At 41.8% G+C, this 16,414-nt stretch overlaps 1 protein-coding gene across 2 annotated transcripts in view; it reads left to right on the forward strand.

Moving 5' to 3' along the window:
* LOC120056853 (clathrin interactor 1-like) overlaps positions 1–16,414 on the forward strand; it is a 39,349-nt gene that overhangs the window by 13,655 nt on the left and 9,280 nt on the right. For both annotated transcript variants that reach the window (XM_039005097.1, XM_039005098.1), the window contains exons 2-4: positions 9,891–9,995; positions 10,111–10,207; positions 10,465–10,573. In XM_039005097.1, coding sequence (XP_038861025.1) covers positions 9,891–9,995; positions 10,111–10,207; positions 10,465–10,573 — 311 coding nt within the window. The remainder of the gene's footprint in view (positions 1–9,890; positions 9,996–10,110; positions 10,208–10,464; positions 10,574–16,414) is intronic.

Genomic DNA, 16,414 nt, shown 5'->3' on the forward strand with positions numbered 1-16,414 from the left:
TTATGAAGATCATCAAAGGTTAGTGATTAATTTTATCTATATTTCTGCTTTTTGTGACTCCTCTCTTTGGCTGGAAAAATGGCTGTTTTTCTGTGACTTGGCTCTGACCTAACATAATCGTTTGGTTTGCTTTCGTCGTAAAGCCTATTTGAAATCAGACGCTGTGGCTGGATTTGCAACAAGTGTATCTTTAAAATGGTGTAAAATACATGTATGTTTGAGGAATTTTAATTATGGGATTTCTGTTTTGAATTTGGCGCCCTGCAGTTTCACTGGTTGTTGACGAGGTGAGACGCTACCGTCACACATACCCTAGAGAGGTTTTAACCAACAATGCACGTTTTAAGAAAATACCTAATACATTTATTTTTTTTAAGAGATAAGAATAACTAAAGAGCAGCAGTAAATAACAATAGCGGGGCTATATACAGGGGGTACCGGTACAGAGTCAATGTGCAGGGGCACCGGTGTCGAGGTAATATGTACATGTAGGTCTGTCACTAAAATAGGATATACTTTTACCATTTATACATATGGGTAAATCATTTATAGATGATTTGAGAGTTCATTCAGAGCGTAGACATACTTATAGGCAGTATTGGGTACTCGTCAATACATGAGAGAAGATTCAACACTTTGTTAAACATATTCAGTCAATGAATATGGGGTATGAAGTCCAAAACATTTAACATTATGAAAGGATACCTCCTCCACTGGTATTACTGTTACCATACTTGGGGACTATCACAGAGAAGTGATACTTGTGTGTGTTGATATCATCTGGTAAGGCGTAATGATGATTGATTAATGACCTGGATGTAAATTTGGCCAGGGCATCCGGGTTTCAAAGGTGTGTCAAGACACGAAAACCCAACGGTCTTGTGTTCCTGGGACAGAGCAACGATGCATCACACACAAAAATGAGAAGATAACTATTTGTTCAACAGTGCAACTATTGAAAATATAGATGCATGATGATACATAAGGGTTAATCTTATAAGCATTTGTAAGTGCATTTATGCATTTTTAATAACTGGAGGTACATTTTGGCTCACTGTTTTGACAAACACTGACCAGTTATTGCACTATGGAGACCAATGGGATATAACTTTATTATTGCTTTAAAAGGCATTTACAAATGATTAAATAACGTTAATGTAATTATAGCCTCTTTTATAAACCTTTTACAAATGTAACCTTAATGTGTAGTGTTACCCTTTGTTACATAGAACTTTGCAAATTGCTTTATAATTGCATAATAATAGAGCTATTACATAAGTGGAATAAGGAACAGTCACTATTCCTCTTGTGTAGAGTAGTTAAACTCAGCTTATTGCTATGCAATTCAAATACAATTAACAAAGTATTATGTGACAACATGCTAATAAAATGTTGATCCAAAAGTAACTACAGTTTTATTACACTACACCATTTATAGATTGTGTGTGTTTTGAATTAAGAGCAGTTACCCTCAGATGGACAAAGGGGATCAAAGTTGTTTTTGCTAAGCATCCAACTTGCTGTTTGCAAATAGCTTTGAATTACTCTGCAGTATTTTCAGGTGTTCTAAAAATGAATTGCAGCTTTCAACTTTTTCGGTGGAAATGTTGAAAGAGTCATACAGTAGTTGATCATCACAACTTATACTTATTTGTACAACATAAAATGGGTAAATTTGATTATGTATACCTGGGCCAATAAGCATTCAGGAGAATGGACATTTACATGTTCAGATAGAAATGTATTGTGTAGATCAAATGTGACCGTCAGATTGGAATGCTATAGGAGATTGTGTGTTCTATTCATTCTGTTTCTGTCTTCAACATGCAGTTCCAGACACAGCCCTCCATTAGGCCTAGTTGAAGGCAGCTAATCTAATAGTTTCAGAAAAGTAGTCACTTCCTGAGATCTGTATTCAAATATTTTTTTTAAGTTGTCATTTTTTTTGGATCTATATTCAAATAGTTGTAGTCCCCTCCAAAGTAACTATTCCCCCGGAAATAGTTACTTTCCACAAAGCGTAGTTAAAACGATAGTTATCCCAGATCTGCACTGAATGTATAGTTTCTTTCCCTGTTTTATGTTAATCTATCCACCATGAAACACACATGATTCATAGAACTTAAGAAGTATCCAGTTCCAGCCAATGTTCTGTTTGGAACAAACCTGTTTGAGTTGTTGCCATTTGTGGATCTCTGTGTAGGCTACGTGTGATCAGTTGGCTGTTTTCCTCAGACTTGATATCATTGGCTCATTCATCAGTCTCTGGTGCCGTCTTATTTCCCCAGCTCTGTTCCATTGTCCTTCCATCTGGCCCTCTGTCACTGAGCACTTGACCCTTGACCTCCTAAGGATCTGACCACCTGTCTGTGGTGATGCCCAGGCTAAACCCAGCAGCCATCTGTGAACTAATCAGACCAGTGGTCACACAGGGTCACCTCCACTACTCCAGACTATCTCTGTCCTGTTTTATTACATTTTTTAGGATCCTTTAGATCTGGTACACTGCATTCTGGCTTAAAACGAACTACTCCAGCCGTTAGGCTACGGTGTGCAAACAAATATATGCAAATAGACTGAGTGTGAATAGGTTCAATAGGGGGGGGAATTGTACATTTGTGTGTTCGATATCCTGGCTAGGCCAATATTAGGGTCAGGAATTCAGTCAATCTCCCTCCCTCTTGTTAGCGCTCTAGAGCCATAGAATTGGATCATATGTTTTTGTCATCAACAACATGTGGAAGAAATTGGCAGCGGAGTGAAAGTGAACTAATCTGATACATTATAGACTTAAGTAGTAGAAGGAGCTGCATTTCCTTCCCAGTGAGAACAGGTGTTCAAGCTTTCAGACCTGACCACCTTTTTCTGTTCCTCTCACACTTAACGCTACATCATCCGTGGCCCGCTGTGGTAATGGCTTCCAGAGCTGCCTGCCTGGCTCTCCTGTCAACCTGCTCCCTCCCTGTGCGGGTTGGTCTGTGGGATTTAGTGAGAGTGGAGGAAGTGTCTGAGTTTTCTGTCAAAATGACATTAGGGATGATTAGTAAAAGTGCTGGCAGCTGTAGGGGAAGGGATAGTCTCTTGAGCAGGGGTAGGCAACTAGATTCAGCCTCGGGTCGATTTTTGTTGGGGGGGTCGGAGGGGTGGGGGGGGGGTGGAACGTAATTATAATTTGTACACTGCAAATTGACCACAAAAAGAGATGTTATTTTCAAATACAATAATTTCATAACTTGATTATATTGACACGGTCATGTCTTTTTCTTTTTCGTGGGAATACTTGAAAACAGATTTCCTAAATTAAACACGTTTTTTACTGAATTCCTGGTGATTTTAAATTTTAAATTTTTTTATTACTAAAAACAAACAACAAAATTTCCAACGATCTACACAAAATACTCTTATCAAAGTGGAAGAAAAATTGTAATAATTCAAAATAAATAAATACATACAAGTATTCAGACCCCTTCCCCTTTTCCACATTTTGTTACGTTACAGCCTTATTCTAAACTGTATTAAATAAAAACATTTCCTCATCAATCTACATACACAATGACAAAGAGAAAACAACAGGTTTTTAGAAATGTTTGCACATTTATTACAAATAAACAGAAATAACTTATTTACGTAAGTATTCAGACCCTTTGCTATGACACTTGAAATTGAGCACACACCTGTCTATATAAGGTCCCACAGTTGGCGGTGCATGTCAGAGCAATAGACAGGTGTGTGTGCCTTTCCAAATCATGTCCAATCAATTGAGTTTACCACAGGTGGACTCCAATCAAGTTGTAGAAACATCTCAAGGATGATCATTGGAAACAGGATGCACCTGAGCTCAATTTCGAGTCTCATAGCAAAGGGTCTGAATACTTTTGTTAAATTAAGTCATTTCTGTTTTGTATTTGTAATACATTTTCTAACTTTTCTAAAAGCCTGTTTTTTTACTTTGTTGTTATGGGGTATTGTGTGTAGATTGACAAATAAAAAAATGCATCAATTTTAGGATAAGACTGTAACGTAACAAAAGGTGAAGGTGTCTGAATACTTTCCAAATGCACTGGATATATCTTGATTAGATACAGAGCCTTCAGAAAGTATTCACACCCCTTGACTTTTTCAAAATGTTGTGTTACAGCCTGAAATTTAAAACTGATTAAATTGATATTTTTTGGTCACTGCACAAAGCACATTTTTACTCCTGCACTTATTTAGGCTTGCCATAACAAAGGGGTTGAATACTTATTGGCTCAAGATATTTCAGCTTTTCATTTGTAATACATTTCTAAAAACATAATTCCAGTTGGAGTTTAATAGCTGTGATAGGAGAACTGAGGATGGATCAACAACATTGTAGTTTCTCCACAATACTAACCTAATTGACAGAGTGAAAAGGAAGCCTGTACAGAATAAAAATATTCCAAAACATGCATCCTGTTTGCAACAAGACACTAAAGTAGTACTGCAAAATATGTAGCAAAGCGATTCACTTCTTGTCTTGAATACAAAGTGTTATGTTTGGGACAAATCCAATACAACACATTACTGAGTACCACTCTCCATATTTTCTAGCATAGTGGTGGCTGCATCATGTTATGGGTATGCTTGTAATCGTTAAGAGACCCGGCGCCAGAACAAATCAGTTGGACAGGCCTTTGATTTCCATAGCGGGGCATGTTTTTTTCACGGGACCCCCTTTTGTGCAAGTGCTAGCACATTCACCATTTTTTTTATTGCTGTAATAGTAGACCATAGGAATTCTTGTGAGTTTCAAGTTTGGTGAAGCTTACAATATATTCTACCATTTCTACCTATCTACATGCCAGTTCTGATTATTTTTATATGCGCATTTTCGTCTAACAGTTTAATTTCAATAATATGGCTTTTGTTCCTCTAAATCATTGTCACATGGTTAATCATGATATGAAGTAAAATGATCATCTAAATGTTAACATTGAATTTTGAATGGACACATTGATACGCTGTGATCCATTGGCAGCTAAAGACATTTCAGCACAGAACTCAGATGCAGCAGTGGGCCTAACTTCCTTTGTCAACTAAGTAAAATACATAGGCCTAAAGCCGACAAATAAAAACAGTGGAAAATATCTTGATGACAATTTACGGTTCTTTCATTCACATTAATTTCTCTACTCCGCCTGCCTCCCTTTCTATCTGTCTTGACATGAGCTATTGAAGTGCAACATTGTATCAAATCATCACTTGGTCTGGCCTGAAGCTGTTGCTAGCGAACTTGTAACATTGTATCAACTAGCCTATTCCTGGTTCCTGCGCCAGTGTGTTTGGGACATAAATGTTTTTTATGACGTTTCCACTGTATATATGCAATCATCAGATCATGATATTTTGCTCTTTTACACCGAGGCTTGGTGATTATCGAGGCCGGGAGTGTTGGAACGATTTTTCAAATACTGAGGAACTATGTTTTTCTTTTTTTAAACAGACTTTGTTAAATGTTTGACATTTTTCGTTGACTTGTGTGAGGCGAGGAATCAATGAGTGGTGTACATCGTGAGTTAAGACAATCAGACATTGCCAAATGGACGCACCATATCTTCGCCACACTCCCCTTCTTCTTGATGCAAAATTTTAAATTTCTTTTTTTTTAAATGTAACCTTTTATTTAACTAGGCAAGTCAGTTAAGAACAAATTCTTATTTACAATGACGGTATACTCCGGCTAAACCCGGACGACGCTGGGCCAATTGTGCACCGCCCTATGTGACTCCCAATCACGGCCGGATGTGATACAGTCTGGATACGAACCAGGAACTGTAGTGACGCCTCTTGCACTGAGATGCAGTGTCTTAGACCGCTACTACTACTACTACTCGACACATTATCTTCACACATTTTAGATGCTTTTCATTTGACAGTCACAACTCAATCAGCTAGCTCTATTGCCATGCGCAATACCCAAATTGGGGCTCCAGATAAATGTTTCGCTGTCCAGACAGCATCAGATACATGGTCTATACATACTGAGACAGACCCCAGACAGCCCTGTTTCGCTCGCTCGGATGCTTTAACTGAGATAGAAAGAAACATTAGTCGCAGCTTGTATCAATATTTCAATATTTTATTTGGACTAGCAAGAAGGTACGGTAGGGCGGGCTGGTTCCTAGAGGAAAACCTGGTTCAGTCTGCTTTCCACCAGACACTGGGAGATGAATTCACATTTCAGCAGGACAATAACCTAAAACACAATGCCAAATCTACACTGGAGTTGCTTTCCAAGAAGACTGTATATGTTCCTGAGTGGCCGAGTTACAGTTTTGACTTAAATATACTTGAAATCTATGGGAAGACCTGAAAATGGTTGTATAGCAATGATCAACAACCAACTTGACAGAGCTTGAATAATTTTTTAAAGAATAATGGGGCAAAACGCTTGTGCACAAGTGTGGAAAGCTCATACACTTAGGTTGGCGTTAATAAAACTTCTGATTTGAGTCAATTGGAGGTGGACTTATGGATGTATTTCAAGGCCTACCTTCAAACTCAGTGCCTCTTTGCTTGACATCATGGAAAGTCAAAAGAAATCAGCCAAGACCTCAGAAAAAAAATTGTAGACCACCACAAGTCTGGTTCATCCTTGGGAGCAATTTCCAAATGCCAGAAGGTACCACGTTCATCTGTACAAACAATAGTACGCAAGTATAAACACCATGGGACCACGCAGCCGTCATATCGCTCAGGAAGGAGACGCATTCTGTCTCCTAGAGATGAACGTACTTTGGTGCGCAAAGTGCAAATCAATCCCAGAACAACAGCAAAGGACCTTGTGAAGATGCTGGAGGAAACGGGTATAAAAGTATCTATATCCACAGTAAAACGAGTCCTATATCGACATAACCTGAAAGGCAGCTCAGCAAGGAAGAAGCCACTGCTCCAAAACCGCAATAAAAAAGCCAGAGTACGGTTTGCAACTGCACAAGGGTACAAAGGATCGTGCTTTTTGGAGAAATGTCCTCTGATCTGATGAAACAAAAATAGAACTGTTTGGCCATAACGACCATCGTAATGTTTGGAGGAAAAATGGGGAGGCTTGCAAGCCGAAGAACACCATCCCAACCGTGAAGCACGGGGGTGGCAGCATCATGTTGTGGGGGTGCTTTGCTTCAGGAGGGACTGGTGCACTTCACAAAATAGATGGCATCATGAGGGAAGAAAATTATGTGGATATATTGAAGCAGCATCTCAAGACATCGGTCAGGAAGTTAAAGCTTGGTCCCAAATGGACAATGACCCCAAGCATACTTCCAAAGTTGTGGCAAATGGCTTAAGGACAACAAAGTCAAGGTATTGGAGTGGCCATCACAAAGCCCTGACCTCAATCCCATAGAAAATGGCAAGGAGGCCTGCAAACCAGACTCCGTTACACCGGCTCTGTCAGGAGGAATGGGCCAAAATTCACCCAACTTATTGTGGGAAGCTTGTGAAAGGCATCACAAAACATTTGACCCAAGTTAAACAATTTAAAGGCAATGCTACAAAATACTAATTGAGTGTATGTAAACTTCTGACCCACTGGGAATGTGATGAAAGAAATAAAAGCTGAAATAAATAATTCTCTCTACTATTATTCTGACATGTCACATTCTTAAAATAAAGTGGTGATCCTAACTGACCCAAGACAGATAATTTTTACTAGGATTAAATGTCAGGAATTGTGAAAAACTGAGTTTAATTGTATTTGGCTAAGGTGTATGTAAACTTCCGACTTCAACTGTACCTAGAAAGACTCAGAGCTGTAATCGCTGCCAAAGTGGCTTCTACAAAGTAACGACTCAGGGATGTGAATACTTATATAAATGAGATATTTCTATATTTTATTTTCAATAAATTTGCTACAAATTTAAAAAAACATATTTTCACTTTGTCATTATGGGGTTTTGTGTGTAGATGGGTTTAATCCATTTTAAATTCAGTCTGTAACACAACAACATTTGGATTAAGTCAAAGGGTATGAATACTTTCTGAAGTCACTGTATGTATTCAACCCTCTGAGTCAATACATGTTAGAATCACCTTTGGCAGTGATTACAGCTGTAAGTCTTTCTGGGTAAGTCTCTAAGAGCTTTGCACAGCTGGATTGTATAATATTTGCATTTTATTATTTTTTAAACTCTTCAAGCTCTGTCAAGTTGGTTGCTTGATCATTGTTGGACAGGCGTTGTCAAGTGTTGACACAGATTTTCAAGATGATTTAAGTCAAAACTCTAACTAGGCCACTCAGGAACATTCAATGTCATCATGGTAAGCAAGTCCAGTCTATATTTGGCCTTGAGTTTTAGGTTATTGTCCTGCTGAAAGGTGAATTTGTCTCGTAGTGTCTGTTGGAAGGTAGACTGAACCAGGTTTTCCTCTAGGATTACTGCTTAGCTCTATTCCATTTATTTTTATCCAGAAAAACTCCCTAGTCCTTGCCGATGACAAGCATATCAATAACATGATGCAGCCACCACCATGCTTGAAAATATAAAGAGTGAATATGTGCATGAAATTCACTACTCGACTGAGGGACCTTACAGATAATTGTATGTGTGGGGTACAGAGATGAGGTAGTCATTTAGAAATCATGTTAACCACTAACTATTATTGCATACAGAGTCCATGCAACTTATTATGTGACTTGTTAATCCTGCTTTTTACATGTGGGGAATCTCAATACATGTGACTGGAACCAGAGCTATTAGCTTATGCATACCATGAGTTTTTTTTTTGCCTTTTCATTCCTTTCATTGTTGTGCGGTTGATCAGCCATGTTGTTTCAGCCTACATGTTGGCTGACGTTACCATGTTGACCTAATTTATTACAGAGCATAGCAGTTCTGTCTCCCATTACTCTAACCTTCCATTAGTTACATCTGTCAGATGGCCCCCCCTCCTATCTGGCTCAGCTGAACTGTGACAGTGGAGGTTAGAACTGATGGTCCATAGGTGTGCTCTCTGAGTCCCTGAAAACATTGCCTCACGTTTATCACTGATCAGCTGCATTAGCCCCGGCTCTAATGCTGCTTTGTCTTTCTTTCCCTCTGTTTTCTCAAATGCATTCTTCTCCTTCTTTCGAATTAGAGTTATGTTGTCAGCTGGTTATTATTTTATCCCTGAGTGCTTTTGGGTGTGTCTTTTGTGTTGTCATAATCCGTTCAAGCTGCTTCTCGAATCAGGATAGATCTTGAGAACCCTTTTTACTCATCAGTCAATTTAATGACTGTCTTTATATCCTGTAGTTGCCGCCCGCTCTGCCACTTCTTCTGACAGTTGAGAGGAGAAAGTTGAGAAGAGCCCAGCTGTTTCCTGGCAGGTCTGCTCTGTGACTGGCAGGTCTGCTCTGTTTCCTGGCAGGTCTGCTCTGTGACTGGCAGGTCTGCTGATGGTGATGAGTAGAGCCCAGCTGTTTCCTGGCACTCTGCTCTGTGACTGGCAGGTCTGCTCTGTGACTGGCAGGTCTGCTCTGTGACTGGCAGGTTTGCTGATGGTGATAGGAGTGAAATGGGGCCTGACAGGAAATGGCTGATTGTTGAGTAGACTCCACACTGAGCTTTAAGGGCAACAGGAGCCCTCACAACCTGCTCCCAGAACAGGCTCAATCTGATCAGAGGAGTTAGCCTAGGCCCTTGCTGGACATCTAGGCTAAATCAAAGGTCTGTTAAGACCAGCCTTTCCACTACCTATCCTCCCACCACCACTCTAATACTCAAAACACACTGTATAATACCAGGAAGCCATGCCTCATGCAGAATATCCATCTGTGATAGAGGTCATAGTTCACATTGGTTACCCACCAGTGTCGTCCGGTGTGTTTTTATTAATATAATTATTGATGTAAGTCTAAGGTGTCGTGTGTTTCCTGTCTCTTGCAGCACTAACGTGGTGATGAACTACTCTGAGATCGAGTCCAAGGTGCGAGAGGTCACCAACGATGACCCCTGGGGTCCCTCTGGACAGCTCATGGGAGAGATCGCCAAGTAAGGGACAACCACAGCACAATGCTCAGTCCAATCACATTTGCATAACTAGCCTAGCAGTTGTGACTTTACCAGTACTCCCTAATCCCATCCATATTTCTGATGTTCCTCTCAGGTCCACGTTCATGTACGAGCAGTTCCCTGAGGTCATGAACATGCTGTGGACCAGAATGCTGAAGGACAATAAGAAGAACTGGAGAAGAGTTTACAAGGTGCCGAGTCTCTGTTCCACTGCTTATGTTTCAGTCATACGATCATGTTGCCTGTGGTGAGGAAGCCTAGTGTCATGTTGCCTGTGGAGAGGAAGCCTAGTGTCATGTTGCCTGTGGTGAGGAAGCCTAGTGCCATGTTGCCTGTGGTGAGGAAGCCTAGTGCCATGTTGCCTGTGGAGAGGAAGCCTAGTGCCATGTTGCCTGTGGAGAGGAAGCCTAGTGCCATGTTGCCTCTAACAGATGCTCCTCTCCTCCAGGCCTTACTACTATTGGCATATCTCATCAGGAACGGATCGGAGCGAGTTGTCACCAGCGCGAGGGAACACATCTACGACCTTCGCTCCTTAGAAAACTACCATTTTGTTGGTAAGCAATCATTTGGGGCTGGCGCTACACAGCAGCACTGAAAGACCAAGAGCAGTGTGAACTCTAAGCCTGGGTATTCATTCCATAACCATCCCCACGCCTCTCTTCTACACCAATCAGGATGTCCTCAGTGATGAGGCTCTTGGTTTCAGATGGAACACCCAGGAGTATTCATTAGTGAGGAAGTTTCCATGGCCACAGCTGGAGTACTGAAGAGTCAGCCAGATGCAAGTCATGTTCTGGTTTTCAACCTGGTATATATGTACATATATAATGTGCACAAGTTAAGAGTATGTAAATGATAAACTTGAGTGGCTCCTTGGATACTAACTGTATGCATTTGTGATTTGCTATGACAGAGGTGAAAACCTTGGATGGTTCTTGTACATGTTTTGTGTGGCCGAGCCTGCATCTGTTTTCAGTGGTACAACAACACATGCTTTGTGTGGCCGAGCCTGCATCTGTTTTCAGTGGTACAACAACACATGCTTTGTGTGGCCGAGCCTGCATCTGTTTTCAGTGGTACAACAACACATGCTTTGTGTGGCCGAGCCTGCATCTGTTTTCAGTGGTACAACAACACATGCTTTGTGTGGCCGAGCCTGCATCTGTTTTCAGTGGTACAACAACACATGCTTTGTGTGGCCGAGCCTGCATCTGTTTTCAGTGGTACAACAACACATGCTTTGTGTGGCCGAGCCTGCATCTGTTTTCAGTGGTACAACAACACATGCTTTGTGTGGCCGAGCCTGCATCTGTTTTCAGTGGTACAACAACACATGTTTTGTGTGGCCGAGCCTGCATCTGTTTTCAGTGGTACAACAACACATGTTTTGTGTGGCCGAGCCTGCATCTGTTTTCAGTGGTACAACAACACATGCTTTGTGTGGCCGAGCCTGCATCTGTTTTCAGTGGTACAACAACACATGTTTTGTGTGGCCGAGCCTGCATCTGTTTTCAGTGGTACAACAACACATGTTTTGGAGCCTAATGGCATCACAGGAATTTGAGAAACTCTGAAAATGTATGTTCCAAACATGGACGACTTGGTTCCTCTCTTATTTTTGGTAGTTTTTGAAAAAGCTGAGGAATGAGATCGCATCACCATCACTTTTAATATGCTCAGGGAAGGGCTGTTTTGGAGGCGCATGTTGCTTCAACCGTTTTGGTTCCGCTTAGTGTTGCAGTGGAACGTTCTACATGTTGTGAATGTCAGAGCGGATCTACGTACCACAGTTTGCTTTACAACTCCACCTCGCTGACCCTCAGAGAATCCTCTTGTTATGTACAGAGTTCCAGTGAGTGACTGAATGACTGAAAGTGCATCGTTTGGTCAGACCAGTCACCTAGTAATGTCAGTTAAGTGTCTAGGCTGATCTGTGTCTCCCGGGTGGCGCAGTGGTCTGTGCTAGCTGCGCCACCAGAGTCTCTGGGTTCGCGCCCAGGCTCTGTCGCAGCCGGCCGCGACCGGGAGGACCGTGGGGCGACGCACAATTGGCTTAGCGTCGTCCGGGTCCGGGTTAGGGAGGGTTTGGCCGGTAGGGATATTGTAAAGTGTAAAGTGTAAAGTGGATATTGTAAAGTGGTTGTTCCACTGGATATCATAAGGTGAATGCACCAATTTGTAAGTCGCTCTGGATAAGAGCGTCTGCTAAATGACTTAAATGTAAAATGTAAATGTAATCTACAGGCCAGACAAGCCTGTCTAGAGAGACACACTAATCTCTGATAAAGGTCAGATAAAGTTTTAGGTACATTAAAGGGACAGGTAACCGTGCTATAAATTCTCAGACAACCCAAAGGTTACTAGGTGCCCTTCCAGACTCCCTCCACCTACCCAAGGATGTCAGAGTACAAAAATCAGTTAACCACCTAACAGGGTAACTAAATTTAACCTTGCGTAATACCCTAGATGCAGTCGCACCCCTAAAAACAAAAAACATTTGTAATAAGAAACTAGCTCCCTGCTATACAGAAAATACCAGAGCCCTGAAGCAAGCTTCCAGAAAATTTGAACTGAAATGGCGCTACACCAAACAAAGTCTTCCGACTAGCTTGGAAAGACAGTACCGTACAGTATCGAAGAGCCCTCACTGCTGCTCGATCATCCTATTTTTTTTCAACTTAATTGAGGATAATAAGAACAATCCAAATAAAGCTAACTAAAACACAGCATTCCCCAAGAGAGGATGGCTTTCACTTCAGCAGTAATAAATTCATGAACTTCTTTGACGAAAAGATCATGATCATTAGAAAGCAAATGAAGGACTCCTTTTTAAATCTGCGCATTTCTCCAAAGCTCCGTTGTCCTGAGTCTGCACAACACTGCAAACCTAGGATCAAGGGAGACACTCAAGTTTTCTTAATACTATATCTCTTGACACATTGATGAACATAGTCTTGGCCTCTAAACCTTCAAGCTGTATACTGGACCCTATTCCAACTAAACTACTGAAAGAGCTGCTTCCTGCGCTTGGCCCTCCTATGTTGAACATAATAAATGGTTCTCTATCCACCGGATGTGTACCAAACTCACTAAGTGGCAGTAATAAAGCCTCTCTTGAAAAAGCCTAACCTTGACCCAGAAAATATTTGAAAAACTATCGGCCTATATCGAGTCTCCCATTCCCCTCCTCAAATTTTTTTGAAAAAGCTGTTGCGCAGCAACTCACTGCCTTCCTGAAGACAATGTATATGAAACGCTTCAGTCTGGTTTTAGACCCCATCATAGCACCGAGACTGCACTCGTAAAGGTGGTAAATTACATTTTAATGGCGTCAGACCAAGGCTCTGCATTTGTCCTCGTGCTCCTAGACCTTAGTCAGTCCCTCCAGGCAGTACAGTGAACAGAAATCAATCTCAATTGCCGACAAAAATAACGAAACGATTTCCAAGTGTTTTTGGAAACTAGAGAGGGTCGACAATCAACAGTCACTAACGAATCAACAAAGCATATGAGAATGTCAGAACAGTTCCCATAGCAGCGGCAGATCACCATGACTGAAGTGGTAGCAGGGAAGACTGTGGCAAGCGCTGAAAGAATCAAGGTGAGTGGCGTTTTACTCAAACTTTTACTCCGCTAACCTTGGCTTTAGTAGGGTGGTCGACACACTGCTCTCCCCAGTCTGTCTATGGAGAGCGCTTCTCAAAGCACTGAGTGCAATTTGCCAGTTTTGCCGTTTTTAAACTCTCTTTAAAACTTAATACTTCTATACTTCTATACTTAATACTTCTTAGTGCTTCTACACCTGCATTGTTTGCTGTTTGGGGTTTTAGGCTGGGTTTCTGTACAGCACTTCGAGATATTAGCTGATGTACGAAGGGCTATATAAAATAAACTTGATTTGAATACGGATCACGAAAGCACAATTTTTCTGGATTTAAAAAAAAAATGGAATAATAATCAACCACAACTATTTTTACGTGTTCTGTTCTTTATCTTACGACCCTTTCAGAAGAAAATCACAATCTCAAGAATTTTGAAGACAACTTATTAGAAAGAAATATCGATCCTCAAACTGAAAGTGATTGATCAGCTCTGAATCTATTGGTTTTTTGAGAGCATTTTTGGCCGCAGAAATCACAAAAAAAAAATGCGAAATCCTGGAGGGGCTGCTTTTGATACCATCGATTACCACATTATTTTGGAGAGATTGGAAACCCAAATTGGACTACACGGAGAAGTTCTGGCCTGATTTTGATCTTATCTGTCTTATCAGTTTGTCTCTGTGAATGGTTTGTCTTCTGACAAATCAACTGTAAATGTCGGGTGTTCCTCAAGGTTCCGTTTTAGGACCACTATTGTTTTCACTATATATTTTACCTCTTGGGGATGTCATTCAGAAGAATAATGTTAACTTTCACTGCTATGCAGACGATACACAGCTGTACCTTTCGATGAGACATGGTGAAGCCCCAAAATTGCCCTCCCTGGAAGCCTGTGTTTCAGACATAAGGAAGTGGATGGCGGCAAGTTTTTTACTTTTAAACAAAGAGATCTTCTGTTGGATCTGACAATCTTGATGGTTGTACAGTCATCTCAAATAAAACTGTGAAGGACCTCGGCGTTACTTTGGACCCTGATCTCTCTTTTGACGAACATATCAAGAATATTTCAAGGACAGCTTTTTTCCATCTTCGTAACATTGCAAAAATCTGAAACTTTCTGTCCAAAAATGATGCAAAAAATGTCATCCATGCTTTTGTCACTTCTAGATTAGACTACTGCAATGCTCTACTTTTCAGCTACCCGGATAAAGCACTAAATAAACTTCAGTTAGTGCTAAACACGGCTGCTAAAATCTTTACTAGATCCAAAAAATGTGATCATATTACTCCAATGCTAGCCTCTCCACTGGCTTCCTGTTAAGGCTAGGGTTGATTTCAAGGTTTTACTGCTAACCTACAAATCATTACATTGGCTTGCTCCTACCTATCTGTCCGATTTGGTCCTGCCGTACATACCTACACATACGCTACGGTCACAAGATGCAGGCCTCCTTACTGTCCCTAGAATTACTGTCCCCAATTACTGTCCTCCTTACTGTCCCCAAACAGATGGAGGCAGGGCTTTCTCCTATAGAGCTCCATGGTCTGCCTATCCATGTGAGAGACGCAGACTCGGTCTCGACCTTTAAGTCTTTATAGAAGACTCATCTCTTCAGTAGGTCCTATGATTGAGTGTAGTCTGGCCCAGGGATGTGAAGGTGAACGGAAAGGCACTGGAGCGACGAACCGCCCTTGCTGTCTCTGCCTGGCCGGTTCCACTCTCTCCACTGGGATTCTCTGCCTCTAACCCTATTACGGGGGCTGAGTCACTGGCTTACTGGTGCTCTTCCATGCCATCCCTAGGAGGGGTGCGTCACTTGAGTGGGTTGAGTCACTGACGTGATCTTCCTGTCCGGGTTGGCGCCCCCCTCAGGTTCGTGCCGCGGGGGAGATCTTTGTGGGCTTAACTCAGCCTTGTCTCAGGTTAGTAGGTTGGTGGTTGAAGATATCCCTCTAGTGGTGTGGGGGCTGTGCTTTGGCAAAGTGGGTGGGGTTATATCCTGCCTGTTTGGCCCTGTCCGGGGGTATTGTCGGACAGGGCCACAGTGTTTCCCGACCCCTCCTGTCTCAGCCTCCAGTATTTATGCTGCAATAGTTTGTGTCAGGGGGCTAGGGTCAGTCTGTTATATCTGGAGTATTTATTCTGTCTTATCCGGTGTCCTGTGTGAATTTAAGTATGCTCCCTTTAATTCTCTCTTTCTCTATTCTCTCGGAGGACCTGAGCCCTAGGGCCATGCCTCAGGACTACCTGCCTGATGACTCCTTGCTATCCCCAGTCCACCTGGTCATGCTGCTGCTCCAGTTTCAACTGTTCTGCATGCGGCTATGGAACCCCGACCTGTTCACTGGACGTGCTACCTTGTCCCAGACCTGCTGTTTTGGACTTTCTCTCTACTGCACCTGCTGTCTCTAACTCTGAATGATCGGCTATGAAAAGCCAACTGACATTTTAATCCTAAGGTGCTGACCTGTTGCACCCTCTACAACCACTGTGATTATTATTATCTGACCCTGCTGGTCATCTATGAACATTTGAACATCTTGGCCATGTTCTGTTATAATCTCCACCCGGCACAGCCAGAAGAGGACTGGCCACCCCTCAGAGCCTGGTTCCTCTCTAGGTTTCTTCCTAGGTTCCGGCCTTTCTAGGGAGTTTTTCCTAGCCACCGTGCTTCTACATCTGCATTGCTTGCTGTTTGGGGTTTTAGGCTGGGTTTCTGTACAGCACTTTGTAACATCGGCTGATGTAAAAAGGGCTTTATAAATACATTTGATTGATTGAACTGTCCCTTT

The sequence above is a fragment of the Salvelinus namaycush genome, chromosome 12 (genome assembly GCF_016432855.1).
Source record: "Salvelinus namaycush isolate Seneca chromosome 12, SaNama_1.0, whole genome shotgun sequence".
NCBI classification, from domain to species: Eukaryota; Metazoa; Chordata; class Actinopteri; order Salmoniformes; family Salmonidae; genus Salvelinus; species Salvelinus namaycush.